The sequence below is a fragment of the Fulmarus glacialis genome, unplaced genomic scaffold, assembly GCF_000690835.1.
Source record: "Fulmarus glacialis isolate BGI_N327 unplaced genomic scaffold, ASM69083v1 scaffold15527, whole genome shotgun sequence".
In the NCBI taxonomy this organism is placed as follows: domain Eukaryota; kingdom Metazoa; phylum Chordata; class Aves; order Procellariiformes; family Procellariidae; genus Fulmarus; species Fulmarus glacialis.
The window spans coordinates 105,783-131,199 of record NW_009221431.1 but is presented as its reverse complement, the minus strand read 5'-3'; the positions used below and the strand labels follow the sequence as shown (position 1 = coordinate 131,199).

Below are 25,417 nucleotides of genomic sequence, written 5' to 3'. Positions count from 1 at the left end.
AGGAAAATCACATTTATGTGCCAAGTTTGGCCACCAAGTAAAACTGTGTGAGATTGCTTAAATATAATGAAAGTCAGCAGCAGTTCTTGAATTTGAATATTGTAAATTACAGAAAGAAAAAATGTGCAGGGCTTACATTAGTTTCTTCTTGAGTACATATAGGAGCTAATGCTGTCCCAGATCGTGGAGTTCTTTCAGTATTACAAGCCTGTAAAACTGAATACATGTTAGTTTTTTAAATTAAAAAAATGCAACACATTTTATACTAACCAAATGGTAAGTTCACGTGGCCTTTAAAATATCCCCGGTTTTGGTGTTTTCTTCTCTGTTTTGTAATAATACAAAATAAAGATACAAAATTTGTTCAAATCTTGGCTGTTTTTCCAAACTGCATTTTTAGTAGCGTATTCTGTGATTCTCTAAGAATTATCTCGACCTCTGAAGCTGCATGCTGTTGATGTGGATGTACTGAACATGCGTAGAAATATTTTGCTAGAATATTATGTTGATATGATAGCTCCATAGTCCATATGGATTACCTCCCAGTGAAGCAAGACCACTGCAAGCAATGCAAAGCTCAAAGACGATTTTGCAGTCATCTGCACACCGAAAGATGCTATCCTGGCTTTTACTATTTTCATTTAGATGAATTTATTTACTACTAATGCATTTTAATCAGCTTGCCAGTTTTAACATAATCTTTTCTAAGAATGCTTGATAATGAAAAGGATAAAAAGGTGGAGAGAAAAAAAGGAAACTAATAACATGAAGAAAAAGCTGAGTAATTGGCTGAGCTGAGAGGGGGACATCAGAAACATCTGTAGGGGAAGAAGGACAAATTAAGCTGAGGTGGCTAAAGATTTTAGCCTTTTTAAACCAGTTTCCATAATGAGGAGGGAGATAGAAATCAGGGAGTTCTATTTTTACAGCCTGTTTAAAAAAGGTAATAACGTAAAATGGTGGCCAAAGATCTGGGTTCATTGTTATGAGATGAAGAGAAAGGGAATTTAGGAGAGCGGTGAAGGGAAAGATTTCTGGGAGTAGCTCTTCTGTCAGAGGCTGCCAGGGCAAAGGCTTGCAGGGTGATTGAATCCTGCTCCAAACTGCCTCTGCTTCCCTGCTGATGTGCCACGGTGGAAATGGAGCAGTGGGAAAGCCGTTGCTCGCCTGCTTCACACCATTGCCTACGACTTAGGCATAGGTGTGCTGCCACAAGTGTAGTATGTAAATGCCTTTGGCTGCATCATGATTTCAAGGCTACTTAAATTTCTCACCACGTTGAAAAGCAGAGATAGGGCTAGATTTTCATGAAAACCAATATGCTAGCTGAGGCGAAATTTATACTGAATTAGTAAATAGAGCCAATATTTTACCGTGCATTCTTGAATTCTCCCCATCTCCAGCTGCCAGAGGCATTAAATGGCTTGTAGGCTAATGTTAATACGAAAGATTTGGGAAAGTATGAGACGTATGGCTAGCTTTAATTGCTCTCAGATTTAATTTTTAAAAATATAACTTGCTGGTGTTGGAAAGGGTATTTATTTTGGTATCAACATATTTATGGTGACTGTTGGAAAACTTGTTTGAAGTAGAACGAAATTTCTCTAAACTGATCTGTTTTGGGTTAATATTTTATATTACGCTAGACTGATTCAGCAGTGTGGAATCAGAAAATGTGTGCAATTATATTTACTCATGGTAAACTCTTTAAAACTGTTACAGTTCTTGGACACAAATTTAAATTCAAATGGTCTGGCAGCTGCAACAATTTTTACTCAATTTTTTTTTTTTTTGGTGAGCAATGTGTAGTGGTAAATTTGAAAGTATGACAGCCTATATTGTTTCTAACCAGAGGCTTAAATGTATGTTTGTTGGACCGAAAGCTATAATTACACAAATGATTGACAGTTCCTAGTGATGCCACATGTCCTTTGCCAAGAGCAGACTGCCATGCTGTACCACGCAAATGTAGCTGTGCCAGTGTCCAGGTTAGCTAGCTGAACATATGTATTGTGTGCGTTTACTGTCACATGAAAGGTTCTGTGACTTCTCAGCCCAACATTACGTCAAGTATTGGCTGATGTAATAAAACTAAAGCTGTTAATCTGAAGTAAATTTAGTACTACTAAGTAGTGAGAAGCTTCTCTGTTAGCTGTTAGTTCAAATATAATTTTGCTTTTCAAATAACACATTGGTTTAAAAAGAAAAAACAACCCCCAAACAAACAACAACAAAAAAACCCCAACAAAAAACCCCAACCAACCAAACAAAAAACACCTCAATACAGCATATTATCTTAGGGATAAACTATGAAATAGTTTAATTATTTCAAATAGTTTCATTTTCTAAACTTTCAAGATAAGATGATGATGTACTTGACTCCTTAAACTTTTGTATATTCCTGTATACCTCTATAGACTTGTATATCAAGTGTATGTGTCTGTATGCATATATGACTGATGTAATGGCGTAACTTCTTTTGAGTGTTAAACTTTAAACTCAGTCATACAGTGAATCACAACACTGAAATAATATACTGGCATGTTTTCGGGCATCAGTACTGCCTAGGATTGTAGTACTTCTGCTCTCAGGACACAATATGAAAGGTTGAGATACATGGTAATCAAATGGTGTTTCCAGTAGTTTTAGGCACAACCGAGCTGAAAATAGCCTTGGCTTCTGTTGTTAGAAGTCTTTGTTCAGTCTCTTAATGAGATATTGTGTCCTCCTTTTGGAGATGTAAAATGCCGCATGATGTAAAATGCCGCATTTAGTATTCCTTGCCACCCCTCCCCAGTGCCAAGTCTCTTAACCTTGCAAACTGTGACTGAAGAGTTAAACATGGCGAGCATGCCCAGTGACATCCTAGCACTGGAATGAGTTTTCCTGACTGCCTGCCAGGTACTTGCTATTGACTCCTCTAGTGTTGATGAAGATCTAGATAGAAATACTAAAGACTCACCAAGCTGATGTCTATACAAAGGACCAGTTAATTAGTCAAGGTTATTCAAGGTGTTGTATTATGCAGGCTTCGTTGGAGGAGCCAAGAGTTTTCGAAAACAATATGAACGTCAGATCTTTGTATGAGCTTTCCGCAAGCTGCTTATTAATTTGTGCTTGATAGGTCACTTTAAATCAGTTTTATGTATGAGTTATTCCTGCAGATAGTAGGAGAGCTTTTGAATACTCATGAAAGTACATTTTATGAACTTTCAAAGTATCCTTGTTGACACAGCGTCTACTAACTACATTTTGAGGTATTTCAATTTTGAAGCAGCTTTGATGAGCTGTACAAGCAAGAATTCTGCAGCAACAGTCTTGCCCTGTATGAATGCAAATAGGGATCAGCTATTTAACTCGCATCAGAACGTAACGGTATGTGGTATGCTAAATCTGAAATACACATGTTGAGACAAATCCTAAAAGACCAATAACTGTTTCAAACAACTGCGGATTCTTTAGGTCTGGGAGCCAAGTTCCAAAACTAAAGACTTTTCCATTTTGAAGGAAATAATATTTTTAAAAGTGGTGGCTTAAATGATTGCTCGCTTTCAACATTTTCTGTCGTAACGTTGTTTTAAGGTGGGTTAACGAATTACTATAGCTTGGAGGAATAAAAATTAGGTACAACTTTTAAGTTAAAAGACTGTATTGCCCTTAGTATGTAATCTTGTTCTTTGAGGACACGTATGGCAAAATTCTTGTTTTCATTAGGAAAAAAATAGAACATTGACATTTTTATTGCTGTGCCATCCATAAGGATTTCAGCATTTTACTTTTTTTGTGAATTAGCAAATAAATCAAAACAGATATTTTTTCAAAGATGCTAATCACTTGTATGTCATGATTATCTAGTTACTCAGTATTCTGTACCTTTGAAAATTAGATTAATCTTTTTTTTTAAAAACACTAAACTGCAAAATTAGAAAAAGGTATATGCTGGAATGAGTTAATCACTCTGGTTCTGCAAAGAAAAATTGTTAGTCTTTAACTTTTTGCAGTGTCAGGAAGCCCATACATTTGGTGGAATTACTTAAGAGAACATAAAAAAGAACTGTTTGTAGCACATAAAATTGAGCACATAGTGGTCTTTTTACAACTGGAGTCTGATAGGTCGGTGCAGTATGTCTATCCTAATGCATATGTGTACTGCATATGTTTTTATTTCAACCTCTGCATAAATACTGATCTCAAACTTCAGAATGAAATCATTTTCAATATTTGGTGTTAGCGACTGATTTTATTATGCAGCAGCAAGGATGTCAGAATGAGTGCTGCAATGCTGTTTGCTTTTGTCTAAGGCAAGTGTTGTCTGAGCCTTTATAGAACTGTAAAGTATAGTTCAAATGTGAAAAAATGTCAGCTTGTTATAAATGGCAGCAAATGGTGCTGATTATTTTACCTTTGACAAAGTGGAAAATTTAAAGGTTGGTGTGTCCCATTTTATTAATATAATAAAATTTTACAGTGTTGTTCTGGGCTTAGATATATGTTCTTTAGTGTTTATTATCCCTCAGTTACTGTAAAAATTTTTGATTCGAAGTCTGGCATCATTGTTCAGAATGCTAATTCAGGAAATTAATTAACATATGAAAGCAAATGCACATCCATTTGTCTCCATTTCTTTCCTTACGCTAACCAAAACAAAGTTGGTGTTTTCGTGTAATATGCAAGAATGATGGAATGCAGAGACCATGTTTTTTATCATTTAGCACTAGTTTATAGCTTCCACAGACTTGTCCTAATAATGAAGCTATGAAGGATATGACAAGAATGGTGATATTAAATTTCTCTAGACTAACAGTAAATTTTTCCATTCTGATGTCAAGAATGTAGAGCATCTGGAATCTGCAGTGTGAGCGGTTAAGTGCAGGAACACTTTCATCAATTGCTTAGCCATTTATTCTCCTCCTAGGAACAAGCAGTCTTCTACAGAATGTAACGCTATGAAGGAAGCAATTTTCTAAAACTGGAAAAATTCTTTGTCCCGTTGTTTCTGATTTAAAAGCTTTCCATTGCTGCTTAGTCTTAAATCTTATTGCACGTGCAAATTTAGCGTACACATTTTTAAATTGGAATTGCCGTTATTATACACTCTGTTCTTCAGATAGAATAAAACTAAATTGTATTAATCAAGCTTAGGAAAAGCTGAAGATACTCTGAAGACAAGAACTGCTTAAGTGTGTTAGAAGAACAAATTGAAACTTATTGTTGCCTTTTTAAGCAGGGACAGTGCTGAGTTTTCAAATATAGCTGGATTTTCCCTTGAAATTATTTCCTTAGTCCAAGCTGGTAGAATGCTACAAGCCTTATTCTGCAGCCATTTTATCTTACTTGTTCTTGCAACAAGTCCAAAATCTTCAGAGTAGTTTCTTTATCCATGACAAGCTGTTGTAAATTCTAGTTTTAGATAATATATGTGTATTTAGATTATTTACATGCATATAGTTTATATGGACTATTTCTGTAGGCAAGGTTATCTAGTCATTGGTTTTTAATTCCCTGTGTAACTTTCCTTGACTAAACTAAATTTCATAAAAAGTGTATTGTAGGTCCAATATTAATTTATTACTTCTAAATTTCTTTATTCTTGAATCAGGTAATCAGATTTAATAGACTATATAAGCACCTTCAAACAACCCCCTTCCTGTTCCACTTTTACAAGAGTTTTATAGTACTCCTATGTGCAATGCTTGTCTCCTTTTATTAATATTTCCATGCTACAGGCTTTTACTTAGTTCACGTAAGTGTTAGATACTGTACCTAAATTATATAACATTAATAGAAATAGCAGCATACTAGTATCTAAAACTAGGAGCTCCCTTGTTTATCTGGAATTGACTCCTATTACTGCCACTGGATTATGTGATCTTGTTTAATCTAGAAAGGGCCCTTTTTCCTTCTCCATTTCAATGATTTTGGAATGTCCAGGGATGATTACATTGTGATCTATTGGTTTTTGTTGTGGTGGTTTTTTTTTTTTTTCCCCCAAGTTGGAGGGGACTGACTTCCCTTCTTATAATTGCAAAATAGTCTTGCATCTCCATGTTTAAGGTCATTGTTAATTTCTTTTATGTATGCTCAGGTCTTCTGGGACCTTTGAAAAAATGATCTGCTTTTAAAAATCAAAGTAAATGAGTTTTTTCGTGCGTAAGTCGTGTTTACTTGACTGAATTTTGACACCTGAAGTATTTTGATACTAGAAAATCCCAGTGGGCATATGATTCCTTTTAAATATAAAAGCTGGTTAAATTTAGGCAAACTAGACTAAAAAAAATTACAAGAACCTGAGTAGAATAGCAACAGTGTATAAAAAAAGCAAATTTTTTTCTTTTTTTTTTTTTTTGCAAGACTCTTTATAGTGTTGCCAACATCAGGCATTAAAAAAAACAGGTTTTTTTTTTTTGGCTTTTCATGATTTTTTTTAAACACAACTTCTAGGTACATTTTTAAAAGCTTTTTTGTGTGTTTATTTAAATTGTGGGCATCTTTCAAAAAAATGTGTGCAAAATACTTTTTTTTAAAAGGAGGTCCATGCATGTCATAGGACTCAGGGAGGTGGGACTTTAAGAGAAACATCAAATTGAGACCAAGAGCACAACCGAGGCCTGGCAGCCACGTGCTTACAAAGGTAGCATTCAGCTCTGAGGTGCTGAGATACATCTCATTCCGTGGCTTACGTGATGAACATGCGTTTTTAATTTACAAAACAGTTCATCTGAATATAGGGGGTATACCTATGACCTTTTTGAAAGTTAATTTTTGTTTTTAGAAGTGATCAGAAGTGTTCAGTATAGCATCACTTCAGTCTTTATAATTGCTACTGAAAAGATTAAAAAAAAAAATCTGGTTTCAACAGCCTGGTAGTATTAAAACCAGTGAGAAACCTGCATTTATTTCAGTGGCCTTTGGCTCTGGGGTGCAGAACCACCTGCGATGCTAGTTAGAAGTTTTGCAGGAGGTTTGAGGTTGGGCTGAAGCAGTCTTTGCTGTTAAATTTGGATTACTTTTCTTGCCGCATGGCAGCATCTTTGTACAGTGACATCTTACAGGGCTGCAGAGGTTTGAGCTACCGCCCTTTAAGTGTTGGAAAGATGGATGTGACAAGTTATCAGATCTGGTAATTTAAATTAGGCCAATGTGTAGTTGCCAATGCAGCGGTTTCAACTTCATTACCAGTTTGCAGTAACTTGACAAATTATATTGTCCCTACTATTATTTTATTTTAAAATCACTTTCTTTGAAATCCCATTTGCTACTAAAGTCATATGCCAGCCACAATTTCCACTGTTTCTTCACACTGCAATGAATAAGAACAGCACACTTTGTGTAATTGAGAGACAAACAAAATGTAATGTTTTAGTGAAGGGGTGTGTGTGTAGAAGAACCACGTACTGTTTTTCTTCCTATAAAAGAATAATAAAATAATAATTCACGTAAAAATGTGAATGCACATCTGAAAATTTCAGATTCCATGGTACTGGGCACCACAGAAGGAACAAGAGAAAATGAGATTCTCTGTAAAGGTAAACCTTGACAGGTGCTAGCACCTTCTGCTGCCATTGCCTTCTGTTTGGAAGGAGGCTATAGCTGAGTCATATGATCTGGAATTAATACAATTTTAACTTTAGACATATTCTGGATTTTTGTCTTCTGTTCTCCCCAGCTAAATACCCTGAGTCGTCCTTCTGCCTGATTTTCATTTGTCTCCTTGATTGAGTTTTTTTTATTCCTGGTTATATAGTGCTCAGTTTCAAGAGGAGTCTGAAGAGCGGGAGCGTGGTGTTCTCCAGCACGCTGCATGGCGTAGTCCTCGGGTTCTGCTGCTGCGGAGAAGGGCGGGATTCTGATTTCCTTCTGGCTGAAAGCTATAAACACTGGACTGTAGAGCCAAAGCAGGGCAGCACTACAAACATAGCCATGGGCTTGGATAAAACCAGTCAGCACTTGTCTAATTTTCTCCACTTCCCCGGGAGAGTTGTGTAGATTGGGTGCATTGCTGTCGAAGCTATCAGTAGCGCACTGGGGACATGGACACCTGTTTCCCTAGAAGGGGCAATTCAGGGCTATATGAACAAGCGAAGCCCACAGACGCTTTTGAGCTGGAAATGGAAACCTTAATGTGTGTAAGCACCTGCAGGGTTAGTCAGTCCTGGAGTGCTGGCAGGTGGGATTTTTCTCTGGGAGTTCTGTGCATAAAACCTAAGTCTCATTATAGGCAGATTCAGTCTCATTGTGTCACTACTGTAATAGTTAATCCATCAGGAAACACGAACTTTCATTTTGTTTTCACTGGGGTTTTAATTATCAAAGCTTTTAGGAACAAGTTACAAGGATAGAATAGTTTTATGGTTGATTATATGTGAAATGTAAGCAGATCTTTCCTTGATGGATCAAGGAAAAGAAAGCTTACTCTGTTATATATCTCTTATTTGAAGGGAGTGGCTGAAGTTAATATTTTCTTTCTTCTCAATGGCACACGTGAATTGTTCCTAAACAGTTATGCCACAGTGTAAGCTTACATTGAACTTGCTATTCCATTTTCTAACGACCTTCAGGTTATTCTGAAGTAAATGAATTTGCAGTAACAAAAATGGCTATATGCAGAAATATAAGGCTGATTGTAAAGAAATTTTAAAATTTTCTAAATGAAAATTATTTTGAAGCATAAATTGCCTGATAAAAACAACGATTTTTGCTAAGTGCTGAAGTTCTAATAGTCCAGAAAGTCGGAGCCAAGAGTCCCATTCAAACCTCTGTTCTCTGGATGTCAGCTCAATCACTGACTGTGTGAAAGGCTCAGCATTCTTTTTCTATCCATGCAAAATTGTAGTGGTTTGAATTGTATCCTCTTCTTGCAGTATTTCTGAAGCATAAACAAGAGCAGATTTAAATAAAAGCAAGATTCTAAGAGAAATGAATGTCAACCATCAAAAATGCTTGGACCACAAGAAAAATGTATGTGGAAGAAACTTTTTTCCCTAGAATATTTTACTGAAAGGCAGTAAAAAGACAAAAATGTTAAATAATCGGATCCCGAAAGCACTGTATGTAGTTTTGAAAGGGATATATAGTGCCTGGAAAGGTTGTGAAATCATGTTTACTAATAAATATTCTAAATCATAAGTTTTAGGGAGATAATAGCCATAATAACGATAGGTAACCTATAACTTACAACAGTGTTCTTTACCAGTAGACTATCTTGTAAATCTGTCCTTGTGATGAACAGCAGCACTTACTCAGACTAAAAATAATAGCAGGACCGTGTATCTTGGATCCCAGGAGACTATTGGTGTTTTTGTAGACAGCAGACAGGAGAAAAAGGCATTTTGTCCTTTTTACCCCAAGTAATCCCACTGGAAAATTAAACATGTGCTATGAATTGATATCAACTCATGCCAGGTTACCTCCCTAAAGAGGGCTGCTGCAAACACTGTTGCTACATTTCTTGGACAGCAGTTTGATGGCCTGTGTGCATGATGGATATTTTATGCTGTATGCTACTGTGGAACAGTGTGCTACTGTCTGCCCCTCGGAGACTGCTGGTGAGGTGTGCCACAAATAACCGGGAACAGCAATTGCTTTAACCCTATGGAGAATCTCAAATACCTGCAAATTAAAAATGTTACTGAAATATTTCTCTGTGTGTCTGGGAAAACTGTGTTGGTTTTGGTTTTTAAGGTTTAATCCTGCAAAACAGAGCAGTTCCTTTTGTCTTGCTGTGGATTCCTACTGAACACAGGATAAAAAAAAAATGTTAAGCAATATATTAGCAAGAAATATTTAGAGAAACCACGAACCTTTTTTTAATGGACCACCCTATCCAGTTTCTGTTCTTTTAAGGAAGTTTTTCCTATTCATGACTCATTTCACTCTTTGGCTAACATCAAGGGAAATGGAATAACGATTAAGCAAAGGAATGTATGTTTTTTTCTGGTTTTGTCCTTTTCTCAAAACCTTTATGAATTTTCTGCATAACCTTGTGTAAATATATATGGATGTAGAAGCTTGACAATTGTGACAAGGTAAAAAGTACACTGCTAATACTTGCTTCTTAGTAATTTTTTTAAAATGTTCCTTTTGGTTCTACAAGTTAATGTTATGCTGGATTCTCCAGACTCCCTATTCAGTTAAAATGACATGCTCCAGGCAGCCAATTACACAGAGCTGTTAAGTGAGATTAATGAGATCACCCCCAGATTACACTTTGTGTTTTATTTTCATTTTATAGGTCTCTACGAGCTGCTGGCTGCATTGCCAGCCCAGCTGCAGCCACATGTGGACAGCCAGGAAGACCTGACCTTCCTCTGGGATATGTTTGGTGAAAAAAGCCTTCATTCACTGGTAAAGGTAAACCACATTTAAGTCAGATTCTCTTTGAGAAGAGCATATGGAAAAATGTTTTGAGCGCCATCTAGTAAACCAGTGATCAAACTGTTTCTCAGTGTAGACAAAACAGCCTTGTTTTAACTCTGTTTCTGTCAGGGGTGGAAGTTGTTAAATAAGATTCTACCAAAAATACATAGATGATTTCATTTAAGAGTGATGTTTTGGCAGTGTATTGCTAATGCAGCAAACATATGTTGTTTGCCCTTGTTTAGAAAAAAAGAGAACGAAATAGTAGCAGGAAATCTGAGACTTCTTTATGGTCAACATTCAAGACCTGGAGTTTAGCTTAAATAAATAAATGTTCACAGCAAAAATTAGAAGGAATATATTTTCTGAGGTCAAGTATGGCAACAGTTCAGTAGCCACATTAATTTAAAATAATTTCCTTTAACAAAGTCAACTGAAATTCTAGTAAGCTGTTTCTTTTATTGGCTTGCCTCCATTTAAAATTGTGTTTTGCACATAAATATGTTGGACTAAAGTACGACCTAAAATAAGTTTGGAAGAATACTTCAGTAAAGTGTCCTGCTATGAAAATGATCAGCAACAAGAAATCAAAGCATGCCATGGGAGTATGCAGAGCTACCCCGATAATGTTAAAATTGCTTATAGCAGAAAAATGGGACCAATCAGCTGGTTAGAAATGTTCCACTCCTACAAAGCGGTAAGTATGTCTTCAGTCTCCAGTACAGAGCTAATTCAAGCTGGAAGGAAATTCTGAGGTCTCAAATGAGTCAGTAGGTGGTAGTAACCCGTGCCGTGAGTATATCCAGACTCGCACATAATTGAGCAGAATTTGTTACTCTTGTCAGTCATTGATCTAGAAGAAGCTTAAAATTGGGATTATTTCAATGTAGGTTTTAAGAGTCATCTTTTTCCATTTCTTTCAGCTATCTTATTCCAGAAAAAGATGTCATGTTGATACTTGGCCAAAATTATTTTCAAATTGGCTGAGAATTTACATGTAAAATAAACACAAGTACTCTCTGGTAGCTGATACACAAAACCAACAAACAGAGGAACGGTGCTTGGCAATAGTCGCTTGCCTAAGGAATTTCATCAGTTTCTGAAATGCGGTGATTTCCAGACTCCGTACTGCTTTGCTGCAGCTGTCTCTTCAGGTGGCTAAGAAGATCACTGAAAGGGGAACACTGGTTTTGTTTCTAATATAGGCTGACAGTGGTGTGCATCTAACCAAAATGTTAAGTCAGTAGCTAAATCAGTTTTCTTTCTGGATTGGAAATGAAAGAAGGCTGGTTTGAAAATGAGTGTCGATCTGCAAAACACTGAAATGTCAACACTTGCTCTAATTTTCTACTGAGGCAAAATTTAAACCTTTTCAAACTTGTTCACTTGCTCCCTTTTGCCCCTTCCCCCAAAAGAAGACAAAGATAGCACAACAGCAACTAGTTTACTCACCGTGAGTATACTCTCAGTTTGGAAAAGTTGGCTCTCCTAGTTGTGTGCCCTAGTTACCATGTTGTTTGTTATTGCAGGGTGGATAGGTCTTTCTGATTCTAGAAGAAAAGAATTCATGAGGAAACTTTCTTGAGGCAGATAGAAAGTTTTGGGGATCAGTGAATGGTCGCTTTATTCTAGTTACAACAAGAAGGCGTTGAAGTATTCCAACCATCTTTATTATTTATCTTGTCTGTTTTAGGTTCACGTATTAAATGTACATGTAACTCTGACCCTGTGAGCAGTTCTTTTAATGTCCTGTTAAGTCCCACACTTAAAAAAGACTTAATTCTTGAAACTGCATTTTTAGTGTTCACTAGTTGCACTTCTTTAATATGCCATACTAATTTCATTCAAAAGACAAAGTTTTTCAATTATAAGAATTGAGACTATTAAGAGCATCTGGTCTGACCCAGAGCATATCATAGACTATTGAACCTCACCTTTTGATTTCTGTGGTGTTCGGTTATAGAAAGTAGGGCATGAAGAGCTTTCAAAAGGTTATCTAGTTCATATCCCTGCCCCAAGACGGGCTTAACTGTATCTGAAACTCATGGTATTTGTTTGACCTTTAACACATTTTTTAGAAGGATTATTCAGTATCCTATCAAGTTTCAGAGAAGGCAGTCCATAGCCTTTTTGGAAGAGAGCTGTAAGAGCAGAAGAACAAACCCCATCTGCCATAGTTTTTCCCTGTTACAAGGCTTCAGAAGTGCCAAATCTTTCTTTCTGGGTTCTGGTGTCTTATTTGAAAGACTGTTTTTCCTAGCAATAACTTCTTAAAGTCAACTGTACTTGCAAAGACAAATGTTTTTAATTCCTCAGGCAGAGAATGATGACAGATACTTTGTAATAAAAAAAAAAAAAAAAAAAGAAAAAGCACTAGCTTAGAGCCAAGCATGTTGCGATCTTGGTATGTGTCCGTTTTGGAAGAAAATGAGCATGCGTATACTGCTAATGAGGCACTAATACTTCTCTATTTCAGATAGACACACTGTTTCATAAAAATTTCTATGCTGATCTTCTTACCTTTAATAATTTCAAATATTAGAAAAGAGCTTTTTTCCTAAGTTACAAAATGGATAAAAAGCTCCAAATTACTTGAAAGGTTTAAGTATAAAATGAACGTTCTACTTTTTCTACAGGTATTCTAAGTTCTGTGGGTATTTAATTATCATAGTGTTTTCTGTATGGGGTTGTGTACTATGGCATATGGTTTGCTATTCTGGCACTCTTAATATTGAAAAGAAAGGGGAAAAAAAAAAGCCCCAAGCCTTGTCTTGGAGTTCTCTTCATTCAGTATTGTTGGACAGAAATCTCTTTGTGAACTTGGATGAGCCTGAGCTGTTCTAAGAAGTCAGAAATGGAAAAGTTGTATTAGATCATCCAGTCCATTCCCCTGCAAGTACTGGATTGTTCCCTACAGTACATTCCTATTGTAGTAAGTAAAACCAGCAAAAACTGATGCAACTGTTCTTGCTGTCCTTTTTCTCAATAAAGGAATCTGTTGATTAGATTTTAGTTTGCGAAGTATAGAGAAGAGGGAACCCACAACCATTGTTGACAGTTTGGAAGAGAAAACTGGCTCTGGATAGTGAATGTTTAAAATTTGTCTCTGCTTCCCTCAATTTGTTACTTCCTTGTCTTATTACACCTCTCTCAAGTTCTACCAAAAATCTTCAGCCATCTCATTACTTTTTATATAGCAGAGATCCCAGTAATTCTTTAGAGGTTTATAGAAAAGAAACATGAAGAGATGATCCTTCAGGGTAATTATGAGCACTAATGTAGCTGAAACCAGAAATAGTACACATGTGCTCTGCTTGGATTTTTTTAGAGGAACAGAAGGGATAAAGAAAGATCTGTTCTAACTACTCTTAGCTTGTTTTTAGAGAAGCTGCAAAAATTTCCATGTGTGTTTGCTTGCTGTTAGTAAACTGGACACATGTTTTACTGTTTGTCTGTTTAGCTCCAAGATGAAGCTTCTACTTGCGCTGTTGCCTTAATCATTTCTGTTTGTGGATGTAATGCCCAAGGATTGAGTCAGCTTATCTGTTGGGCTGCTACTGAAGTATTTCTTAACCAATTTCATTTTACTATTGGTTTTGGCCAGCTCAGAGCATGCACAGTTCTTTAGCCCTTACTGTACTTTGCATCAAGAAAAAGAATTCACAGCAAGTGGTGTTGCTGTTCCCTTGATAGGGAAGAGTTTGTACATCCAAAAAAGCAAGTATGTGGCACTGGAAAAGAAAATAACTACTGCAAAAGTAAGGATATTTGGTGAATCTAGTCTGATTTTTTTTTTTTAATAACTGCATAGTATTTTGGTAGCTGGCCCTGTAAGACCATAATTTGTGCTAATTTTCTATAAGTTTTACCTGGATATGACTTGGCTTGAAGTTCTGAGAAGTTATTTGTATGTGCCAATGTTTGTCCATGTTGAAGGCTAACAGCTTTTTCTAAGTAGTCTAATCTCTAAAAATAGTTGAGTGTATCCTGGTGTAATTTCTTTGGCATGTAAATTGAATCATATGATTACATAGGCCAGATTTTACAATCATTGTGGTGCACTGGAAATTTTCAGTGTGAAGACTCAGATTTTTCAATGTGTAAATGTAGCTGCTTTCAGCCTACTGTGGTTCCTTTGTTGGTAATGAGAAAAATAAAGATAGCATTTGAAAAAAATGAGCTGACTAGGGCAGAGCAAAAGGGATTGATTTGACACATGCTTACAGTGATAAAATCAAGGATCTGCAAATGATGTTCTAAATCTTCAGTCTGGACTGCTTCAAGCCTAGTTCATAGGCAAGTTTATATACACTCTTTTAGTTTTTACCCAGAGCTTTACACACAAACGCCATGTAAAAAGCTGTTAATCTGTAGGATGAACAACTTTGCATCTACAGTACAGAATCAGAAAATCTCAATAAGGTTTCATGGCTTGTTTTATGTTAGAGGATAGACTAACTCATGACTGTCCAACCTTTCACCTGGGAACAGCTATGCAGGTTCTTTTGGCACTCCTAGAGGGGTCATATGGTGCAGCTTCCCCTACCCTCTGATGTGTCAGACATTCTGCAGCCAACATCCAGGTGCGTGCTGCACAGATCACGTGCGTTCACCTCCCGCGTTGTGCATCTGAATGGTGAATGCTCCTGCCTGGGCATGTGCTCAAGCATCCCCCCATTTGGATCTTCTTCCCGAAAGAACTTAGAGGAAGCAGACTTCAGATTATATGAGTTGTTCTGATGAGTCGTGTGTGACAACTAATTGTTCTGAACTCATTGTTCTGAATGTTTGATGGGGATGACCCACAGATGGAGGGAATGATATCTGCATGCCTGTCAACGGACTCAGGAGGGTGGTGGTGGCTGAGGAGGATGTATTTAGATGTGTAAGACCTGAGCATGACACAATGATATGGCATGAAGGCTGGAGATTGTGCTGAGATGGAGTTGGCTTTCTTCACAGCAGCCCAATGTTAATGTTGACTGCTTCCGCACTTCAAGTTTAAAGCTGATATTGAAATATTTTTTGCTGAACATACAGAAGTTATTTACTTTCCCATTACTTTGTTCTTTATGTACACTTTCTCCAGAACTAATATTTATACAATCTTCATAATTTATTGTTGGAACTGTCTGTTTCTGCAGGTCACAGCTCCTCTTTTTTTTTCTGTTAACCATTATGTTATATAGAAGGTGAAGAGAGCAGGCTGTGTTTGTGAGGGGATTTTGATGGCTAGTATGTTTGCACCTGTTAAGAGAATGGTGAGGGGGGTTTCTGATTTGAGGGCTACCTCAGGAGCTCAGAGGAGCTGCGTTACCCAAGAGCAGCAAGCCTGGAAAATGCACTAGAAGAGAAAGTGTGGGTCAGTAAGGAGGAACTGGGGATTGGTAGACCATAGGTGGCACCTTACCTCAAATAGAGTGAGTGGGTTGTGGTTTCAGGGGAAAGTGTTGTAGAGTTGGAAAGGTGTACGGACCACCTCGGAGTGGGTGGAATTATTGAAACTGATAGCTCATTCACTAAAAAGTTGCTTTGATACTTCAAGTCCTTAAGGTTCTTTACTGCTGGGTTCTCAACCATATTTGTTTTAAAAAAGCTGTGCCTCCCCAGTAAATGGAATAGGCTCCAGTTCTGTAAATTCACGTGGAGGTCTGAAGTGCTGTTTGCTTTGGAGATGGGAAAAAATGAAGGAAAAGGCGGTGTGAGTAAGCATTTACCACCTGGCCATCTGGAGGAGGAGGTGTGAGTGTGGTGGTTGGCAGCTGGTAACAATTCATGGCCAATGAAAAATAATTGTTCTTCATGCTCTAGAGGAGAATCAGGCAAGGTTGCTTCTTATGTTATAGTTTACATTTTTCAGTCAGAGAAAGCATGCAAAACCTACTGATGGCAAGAGTAAAGCAATCATTCTTGTAATGCAGACTGTCCAAACAACACACAGATGTGGTCCGTTGTGCCAGTTTGAAAACTTTTACTATTTCTGGCAAGGGGAAAAGGAGTTTACTATAGCTGAATTAATTAATACTGAGGTACTAGATAACAGGTGGTAATTATTTGTCATTCTTTAAATCCAGATCATCATAGATCTAGGAAATCTTAATTTTTGTAGGGATGTCTTTGTTGCAAGAGGTGTGTGGTGCAGTCTTTCCTCAAATCCTTTTGGCAAAACACACGACATGCAATGTTTTCAGCCCTAGAGAACTATCTAGCAGTAAGGTATATATGGACAGTACTAGGATACCGAATCTGCAAAGAAATATGAAAGCTGCGTGGAGAAAATTTAAGGCTTTTCTTTTTTTTTTTTTTTCCTCATTGTCTGGAGAGGAAGCTTGATCTCCAGTTAATTTTTGAAGCTTCCTGCTTGAGTTGTATGTACAGAATATATATGGAGGAGTGCTAGAATTTCAGTGCTTTTCTCATCCAGAGTATTTGTAGGTAATGGTCTAATTCATATACTGAAATATAGACTTGCCACATGCTTTCTGTTTACCTAAGGATGAAAATTATTGAAAAAATAATGCTCTGTAAGAAAGCCTCTTGATGACTGACAATAATTTGCATTCACATTTGGAGTGTAATTACTCCAAACACTGAAGCAATGAGTCATTTTGCTTCCATCAAAATTACTGCATTCAAAAAAAGTGTAATGCAAGGTGTTAGTCCTTATGAAATGCCACGTAAATTTGAAGTGTTACTTTTGAAGCCAAAGTGATTTTTTTGAGACTTGCTCAATAGCCAGCAACTGAAATCTGCAAGTAAGGAGATCGCTCTTAGCTAGAGGCAGTCAGCTGCCTTTAAACTTAATTTCCATGGGAACAGTGATCAGATTAATCAAAATAAGGTAATTGAAGTTTTATAGAAAATAGTACAGAATCTTTACTTTATTGAGGCTGATATTGTTTCCATGGAAACATTAGGGAAAAGGTAGCTAGCAGCCAGGCATTAGGCAACACTTGCTTCTCTTGTTGAGATTGGGGGGGTTTCTGATTCATGTGTGTGTGTTGAACCCTTTGACTTGTTTGTGCTCTTATTGTATAGAAATGGAGTACATCAGGTAATAACTGGGCAAAAATAAGCAAAATAAAAATGGATTCCTGTTTGAAATCATAGCTAACCCCCCCGACTTTTCACATATTATAACATGTAACGGGTTTAGTGTTTCTTCTCTGAGTAAAGACAAAGTTGTTTTGCCATGTGTGTTCACACATACATATCTGTGCTTATTTGTGCCTTTAATGAAGTGCAAAAATGCACCTCCAATTTATTGAAAAAGTGGTCAGGCATAGCTTTGGACGGTGTAACCTTGTTTGTAAGAAGATGCACATCAAGTTAATGCCAAATGGATGGGTTGGTGCAGTTGTGGTGAAACATGGATCCTATGTGATGGTTCAACCAAAAGAATTTCTTATAATTGTAGCTAATAGGTCGTTTACTAGGAAACAGACAGCTAGTGGACATAAATAATCATTTTGTCCTGAAGTTTGTTGAATGGGTTCTCCTGTGGTAAATACTTTTTTGTATTTTTGTACTTTTTGGTAGAAGTTTAACTGGATACCTAGTGTTAACTTCTTTGTCAGAAGTTTGGTCTCTCCAGCATCTTGCAGTTTCTACATCAGAGTTGCTAATGTGTTTAATAATAGACACTTGCAACTTTTCATCTAGATTTTTGTAAGGAAGTCCTGTTCTTGTCATCAACTCCTCCTTTCAGCCCACTTTGTTAAAAATAATAATAAGAAAACAATTCAAAGATCAGTTTCCAAGGTATCAATTAAATTGTCTTGTTGACAGTTTAGTCTCATAAAAGCTGTAGAAGTTGGGTTGATATCAGAAGTCTTTACAGGTATGGTGTACCAACAAACTTTTGAAATGAAAAATAAAGCAGATAAGCTTATTAAATCAGGGGTGTGAAGTGTTGGTCTATGACTATTACTTGAAACTTGTGAATAAATCAGTGCTTTGGAATGTGAAAAAAATTTGGTTTAGGTTAAAATCCAGACAGAGGCATTTTTTTGGATCAGTGGTAATTGATTTAAAGTTTCTGCTGGGAAACTTCCAAAGAGTAGCAGAAATCCAGCCAAAATGTACTGGACCTAAAAGAAGTAAATCAATCCTTCTAAGACAAATAGTTTGTAATTTCATTGTTACCAAGGGGGCAATGTACCAGTCTGGTGACAAAACTGGTGCAGCAGTTCAAAGAGAAGTTTTAGAACCCAAATCTATGCTCATACCCAGATTTTTCTTGTCTTATGAAGCTTGTACAGTATTTATTTAACCAAAGTGATACATTTTTTGTCTATGATACTGAGGCCAATCAAAGGTCTTGTAAGCTGCTCAGTAATAGTAGTCTGATAAATCCAAGACATCCAAGGATAATGTGATTTTAAACTGTTTTTCTACAGTGTTCTTTTCCCTTGGACCAGAAGTTCTGCGGCAGAACATGTGAGGGAGTGTTTAAAACAATTTTTTTTGTTACTGTCTTGGACTATTTTCCTTTTAAGAAGAGAAAGTCATAACTACCCAAACAAGCCTCTGCAATGCAAAAACATTGTAAGAGTTAAGAAGGATGTGGTAGTTATAAAATCTTCCTGAAGCATGGAAACTGATACAATAAGATTTAATAAAAGTCTTAAAAATAAGATTTAGTAAAAATGCCTGCCTGTGTTTCCTACCGGCAGGTTTTGTTACTGCTTACGTTAACTTTCCTTCTTTTTTTTGAAGTCTTGGTTGTATCCATTCTCCACCTAATCCTTGTGAAGATAATTTGTAGCATTCAGTGAGATGTGTAATATTACATATATCCTTACTATCTTTCTTCCTTTGTATGAAGTACAGGCACACACGGACAGTTTTTACTCATCTTTTCTTTTTCTGTTCCCCATTACTTTTCTTTCTTCTGCCGCCTTAAGCACTTTTTTTTAAAAAACTTTTTTCACTCATCTCTCTTATAACTCTTTTTTTGCCTTTTTAAAGCATGGAAAGAAGAGAGCAACATAGTGTGCTCCACGTGCACTATTCCTTTAGGCTTACAGATAGCATTGTTTGTATAGCAGGTTCTCTTAACCACAGGTTGTTTCTCTAATAGCCATTTGTGTGTATCTTCGTAGAATCCAGTGTTCCCTTTGCAGGTGTGGTGATGTCAGTGGACGTTCACTTCAAACATAAGTTACATTAAGTTGAGAGCTGCAGCATGTAAGCACTTAACATACCGGTGCTATCCACATGATCCACAGTCACTGCAGAGTAACCAATAAGGTGCTGAAGAAATAGGATTTAAAAACATGAAAAGCATAAGGCTTACTTGTCTGTGCAAATCAAGGATGAGTAATTTACAATGGGCAATTGCTATAACTTGACTATGCCTTCAATGCAATAGCAAAACCTAAACGTACAGATTCACTTTGATGTAGCATCTTCAGTATGGTGACATAGTCCGTTTCTGTGCTGCAGAGAGAAGGGTTTCATGCTTTCTTGCTCCATCTGAACCACTCTTAGGTACCTATGGTGTAAAAATCTTTCCTATTCCTGTAGAGACAGTTTTAAAACCATTAAATTGTCTAAAGTTAGAGCTGTCTCTGGATTTGTTTTCAAAAAGCACTGATGCCTCAGTGGGCCATTTAGAGTTGCACATGCATACATTACGGTCATGTATTTTGCAGCTGTCTTACACCCCCTCCATTTTTCTTACTGGGACCCAGTTTTTCCCTCAGTGTGTCCTCCTGTGTATGTCTGCAGGCGGCTTCTATTTCTCATGTACTAAATAAGGATTGGATTAATTCTTGGTCTCTTAGGGAAATTAGGACAGTAAGTGTATAAAGATGAAATATTTGTATGCCATGTTAATGTGGCCATGTAAATTCCTAGGGAAAGCATTACTCTCGCCTAGTTTGCATGTATTTGCAAAGTTACGCTATTTCATTACATGCAAATGAGATATTTAATCTTTCATACTCCATCAGTGCTGGAGTTTGAAGGTATTATGAGAGTTGCCAAGTGTAGCTGACCCCAGGACGTGAGGACTTCTCTGTCTCGGCTGCAGAAGCCCAGTCTGGTGCACTGAGAGATGGATGCAGCTGCTGCTGTTCCCATTTGCAGGTCCAACCAGTAGTGATGCTGAGCACCTATGCCCCTAGCCCAGCTGGGCAGAAAGGCTACCACAGGCAGAGCAGTGCCTTTACCCACATAAGCACCAACGGTGCTCATATAAACAAAAAAGCAGAGAGCCTGGTCCCATTTCTCTGCTCCAGCTGATCAGGGCTGAATTTCAGTGCTGAAAACACACACCCCTTCGGTCTCTATATTTCTAAGCAGAACCACGTTTACAGATTCCTCAAATACCAGCACGGGCTCTAGGTCCAACTAAATAGCCATGCCTGGACCCTGGGTCCTTTACCCAGCTGTTGGTTAAGACCTTGAGTCCTTCCAGGTATGGGTCTCCTCTTACTTGCTGGCTACTCCATCTTAAAGATTGCTAGCAAAGTACACACATGATTAAATTCATTAGGGAAATATAAACACACCCTGCTCTCATCAGTTTCTGGACTTGAATCTCACACACACAGACATGCACCCACCAATATTATTGATGCAAAGGAAGAAAATAATAATCCATTTTGACTTCTGAATTCCATTTCTTAATTTCATTATCTGTACTTTCATTCACTGTACTAGATGCATCAGTATGCCCCTCCTGATGCATCTGCTGGTCAGCAAGGACACATTTTTGTTTCAGAGAATATTATGCCAAGTAGGCACTCTGCGCTCTCCCCTTCAATTTTAGATTGTTTTTCCTCTGATTTCTGTCCTGCTGCCTTTCTCCTTCACCCTATTTCATAGACCTGACATGAAGTTATTGCTCCCAAGAGGAGGAAGATTTTGAGCCTTGAAGCCACTGACTCTCTTCTGCTTCAGGTGCAGTGTGACCCTTCATCCCTGCCACTCAGTAGATATGTTCTTCATGGTGTGGGGTAAAGAGTCTTATTTTGTTCATTGGAAAGTAAATCTGTATTGTTTCCCTGTCTCTTCCTAACTTTTCTTGTTGACTTTTGCTAGAAATGGCAACCTGCGCAAGGTAAATGCCAGTAGTGTCAATTATTCACAAACATGAGTTTGCCTCAATTATATCGACATTTAAGAGTTAAAAAAAATGAAAAAGTGCCAGCTATAAATGCTAGTGATTATGTATGGGATAGCTTCAGTACTGCTTTACATTTAGTATGGATATCATCTTCATAAAGTGTCTTGAATTTTAATGTGCTTTACAGATTGTGTTTCATGGAAAAGAGCCGTTTTTGTTGAGATTTAGTGATTAAATAATCCAGTAATGACACTACAGACATACACGGCTTTAATCAGGATCAAACCATAAATTAGGGTGCAATTTTGAATTTCCAAGTTTCAAACATCCTAGGGAAAAAGCAACCCATGATTGTAATCGTGTTAATCGGCATCTGAAATACTAAGCTGGTCATGTTGAAGTTTGGTATGTCATTAAAGGCTAACTACAAATCATACCATAGCACATGGCAAGCAAAAAAATATTTGTAGCTGTGTGCCCATGCTCTTTCATCTTGAAACATCCACTTTTTACCAATTTCTAATTCTAACTAATAATCTGACTAAGTTTTATTGTTGTCTTCTCCCAAAGGGGAAGCAGTATTTTCCTCTTGTTGCATATCAGGTAACCACTGAGTAAGACCTATGGCTTGATCATATCTTCTGTCCTGCTTCTGCTCTGTCTCTGTGTTTTCTGAGTATGTGTATTGGTCTTTTAATTTATAAGAACTGGATTATTTTCTATTTATTTTTCTACTGCTAAGTGAATTTTTAATGTATGAGAGACCTTTAATTCCCTTTGTGTTATGTGCATTTATTCTCCTTTTATTATTCCTATTAACACTTTCATAACCATTCTTTCATGGCTTCTCTGTGGGACTATCGTGCAGGCTTTTACTTATTTCAGCTTTTCCACTTATTTTCCAAACCTTTAAGAATGTAGGTAAGAGTGACCTCTCATACACTGACATTGATCATCTGAAGATGGATACAGTTTGAGAGTACTTCAGTGTATTGCAGTTGAGCTGGGGGAGCTCAACTGGGTTGAGCTGGAGCAATATGTGTAATTGTAAATTGACATTTTTTCATGATATAAAAGGAAATGTGTTGCCTTTTGTTTTTGTTAATGTTATAACTCACCTATGGCATAAAAATGTAAAAAAAATTCGCTGGTTAATGATACTTCTTCCTGATATTATTTAAATTTTTGCTGATTTCATATTAAAATGCAGTGTAAATCAGGCTAGGTCATGCTGGCTTTGGTTGCATCCTACTTGAAAAAACGGGGCTGAGGCTGGGGGGTAGTTTCTGGTTGGAAACTCTCAGGAAATCTCTTGACATCCCAGTAGTCAATACTTTTGTATCACTGGTCTGTATTTTCATAGATCCCTTACTTCTTGAAGAATAAAATTGCTAAACTTATCTCTGTATTCTTTTTTATATTAGTAGGAGTGCCAGTACAGCTCCCTTATCTTTGTTACTGTCGTCTCCTCTGTCATTAGGCAATTTCTGCTGTTTTCTACCAGCTTTCCAAAATTTAAAGATATGGCATGGCTTTAATTTTGTACATCTGTACAAATACATTTGTGTTACTCCTTCCAATATAAAAAGAAATTAATATGTTTGCTTTGATTTGAAGCTTCCTGTGAAATGGGTTTGCATGTTTGGATGATGTAGTGCAAAAGCCTGAAGTGCGGTGGTCTGAAAAGATATGGGGAAATGGCAGTAAATCTCTCCTAAATTAATGCAATTTTTTTCTAATATTTTGTTGTTATTTTTCATACTCCTCTTTATCCTACAACACACATTCCACTTCAGTGTTGGTGTTTCTCCGTCCTCTGCAGGGAAGGTTGAGAATTAGTTGTATCCATTAACACTGTTGTAATTACCTGGTTGTACTTATTTGGGATGTTTTCCTCCTAACACATCTCTCTATCCTTTTAAATAAAATTCAGATGCTGTCTTCATCTTTTTTTAAATTAAAATTCTGACTATGAATCTTGTTTGTTGGTATTAATTTATTAGAATTTCTTTATTTTTATTTCCATTTAGTTTAAATTGTGGCCTGGCACTAGGCTGTACTGTGCAGGCCTCCACATCTTCTGTTCTTACATTCTGTGACTTCTGAAGTACTCACTGCAAGTCTTCCACTGCTGGTTTTTACTGATCTTAATTTTTCTCCCATGTCTACATATTTTCTCCGCATTTTTCTATTTTTCTGAATTTTTACCTACTTTTACCATTATTCCCAGAAACAAAAATAAAATGGACTTTCACCTAGTGCCAAGTGTAGCAGGGAGGAACAGAAGATCATTCTTTACTAACCACCATAAAGTGCTTTTTAATTTTGCTATCTATTTTTTAAGATTTCACAACTTTGTATTTTCATATTAACCTTAGGTCTGGGATTTCACCAGAGATGTGTCTGTCCCTCATTGTTCAAGTTCCACTTGATTTGTTGTGATCTGTTTGGAAAGTTGTGCTGTCAATGGCCTTTTTTAGAAACAAGGGAGGACCTGAATGCAAAGCATGTCCTCTGAGGTGTTCCTTGCTTTCATGACCATGGCTTCATTAAAGAGCATTTAAGCAAATGCTTGATTTCACACTTGTGACTTGTCCTATTACTCTTAAGCATGTACTTAATTTTAGTGATTAATTGTTTTCTGGTTTGTTTTGCTTTGTTTTTTAACCTGGACTATAAGCAGGCAGAAGGAGAAGGGAACAGTAATGTTTTTAGCTCGCTTGCCTGCTGGCAGAGGCTGGTTGAGATTTTGCCTGTTGCATTTAAGCACCCTCATGTGCTGCTGCTTTTTATTTGTGAGTCTTTCTTGCATGCGGTTGATATATGGGGGGGTCTTCTACTGTTAGCTTTTGTATTTGAAATTCTTCAGCATTATTTATTTGTATAACTTATAGTCCCTACAATTTTTAATGTAAAACTGACTAAAAATCTGTTTCTAGATTTCGTATTTGAGAAATGGTATAAATGAGCATGGTTAGTTCTTAGGAGCTGTTTCTAGTGTAGGTGACCTCTTTTAAATTAATTATTTTGAACACTTCAAAAGTATTTAATCTGTCATTTTATTAGCATTTTGGGTTGTGATCCAGTGTTTGTGGCACTTTGATCTGGTTTTAGCAAAAGTTGTGTTTGGAGCTGAATCCTGCTCTGATGACGGAGGCCTTAAATAAAAGGGTTTTTTTTATTGTTTGCATGCTTCAGAGTAGCTTCTTTTAAAGAGTGGCCGATTTTTCTTGAGGTATGTGATAGGGGAACAGAAAAGTAAAAATAGAAAATAGTAATTAAATTGTAATTGTGTTTTGCACATGTATGAAAGCCTAAAAGGTGGGATTTTTTTCCTTCTTATCAATAAATTTTCATATGTATGTACATGCAGCTTTCAGTGTCAGTATTTTTCTTAAAATGTAATTTATAGTGGAATAACATGATGTTATGAATTAAAATGAGAGAGTTTGAGGTTTGTTTGGGGTGTTTTTCACATCTGAATTTTATTAATTACTTGACCTGTGCTGTATCGTAACATGTTGCACAGGATGTAGAGAAACCTGAACAATGAGCTACATATTTCTCACATCACATAAATTGTACTGACCCCACTAGATGGTGCTAATTGATAAATGTATGCCTCTGTGTGTGTGTGTATATATATATATTTAATTTTAACTCAAAGCATAGATGTCTCTGTCTGTGATTCAAGTTTGGGTTTTGTACGGGCTAATTCTGTATCATTGAGCTGTACAGAAATGATCTCTTCAATATTATTAGGAATTCAGGGAACCTGAATTGAATTGGATCTTGGACTAACTTGCGTTGAGTAGAGACTGTAAGGATGGTGTTTACTGTACTAAGCAGGAATAAACCAAACTCTTCATGATTTAAATTTAGCAGGCTCTGCCTGAATAGTGAAAGTGAAAAAGCACAAGTCTATGCCAAGGTTTCTCAGTCTGTATGCAGCGAATCCTAGTTTTTTGTCTATTTTCTTTAATTAAT

General features: G+C 36.8%; 1 protein-coding gene across 1 annotated transcript in view; it reads left to right on the top strand.

Moving 5' to 3' along the window:
* MPP7 (membrane protein, palmitoylated 7 (MAGUK p55 subfamily member 7)) overlaps positions 1-25,417 on the top strand; it is a 109,957-nt gene that overhangs the window by 3,641 nt on the left and 80,899 nt on the right. The window contains exon 2 of the mRNA XM_009581122.1: positions 10,232-10,350. Within this exon, the coding sequence (XP_009579417.1) occupies positions 10,232-10,350 (119 nt within the window). The remainder of the gene's footprint in view (positions 1-10,231; positions 10,351-25,417) is intronic.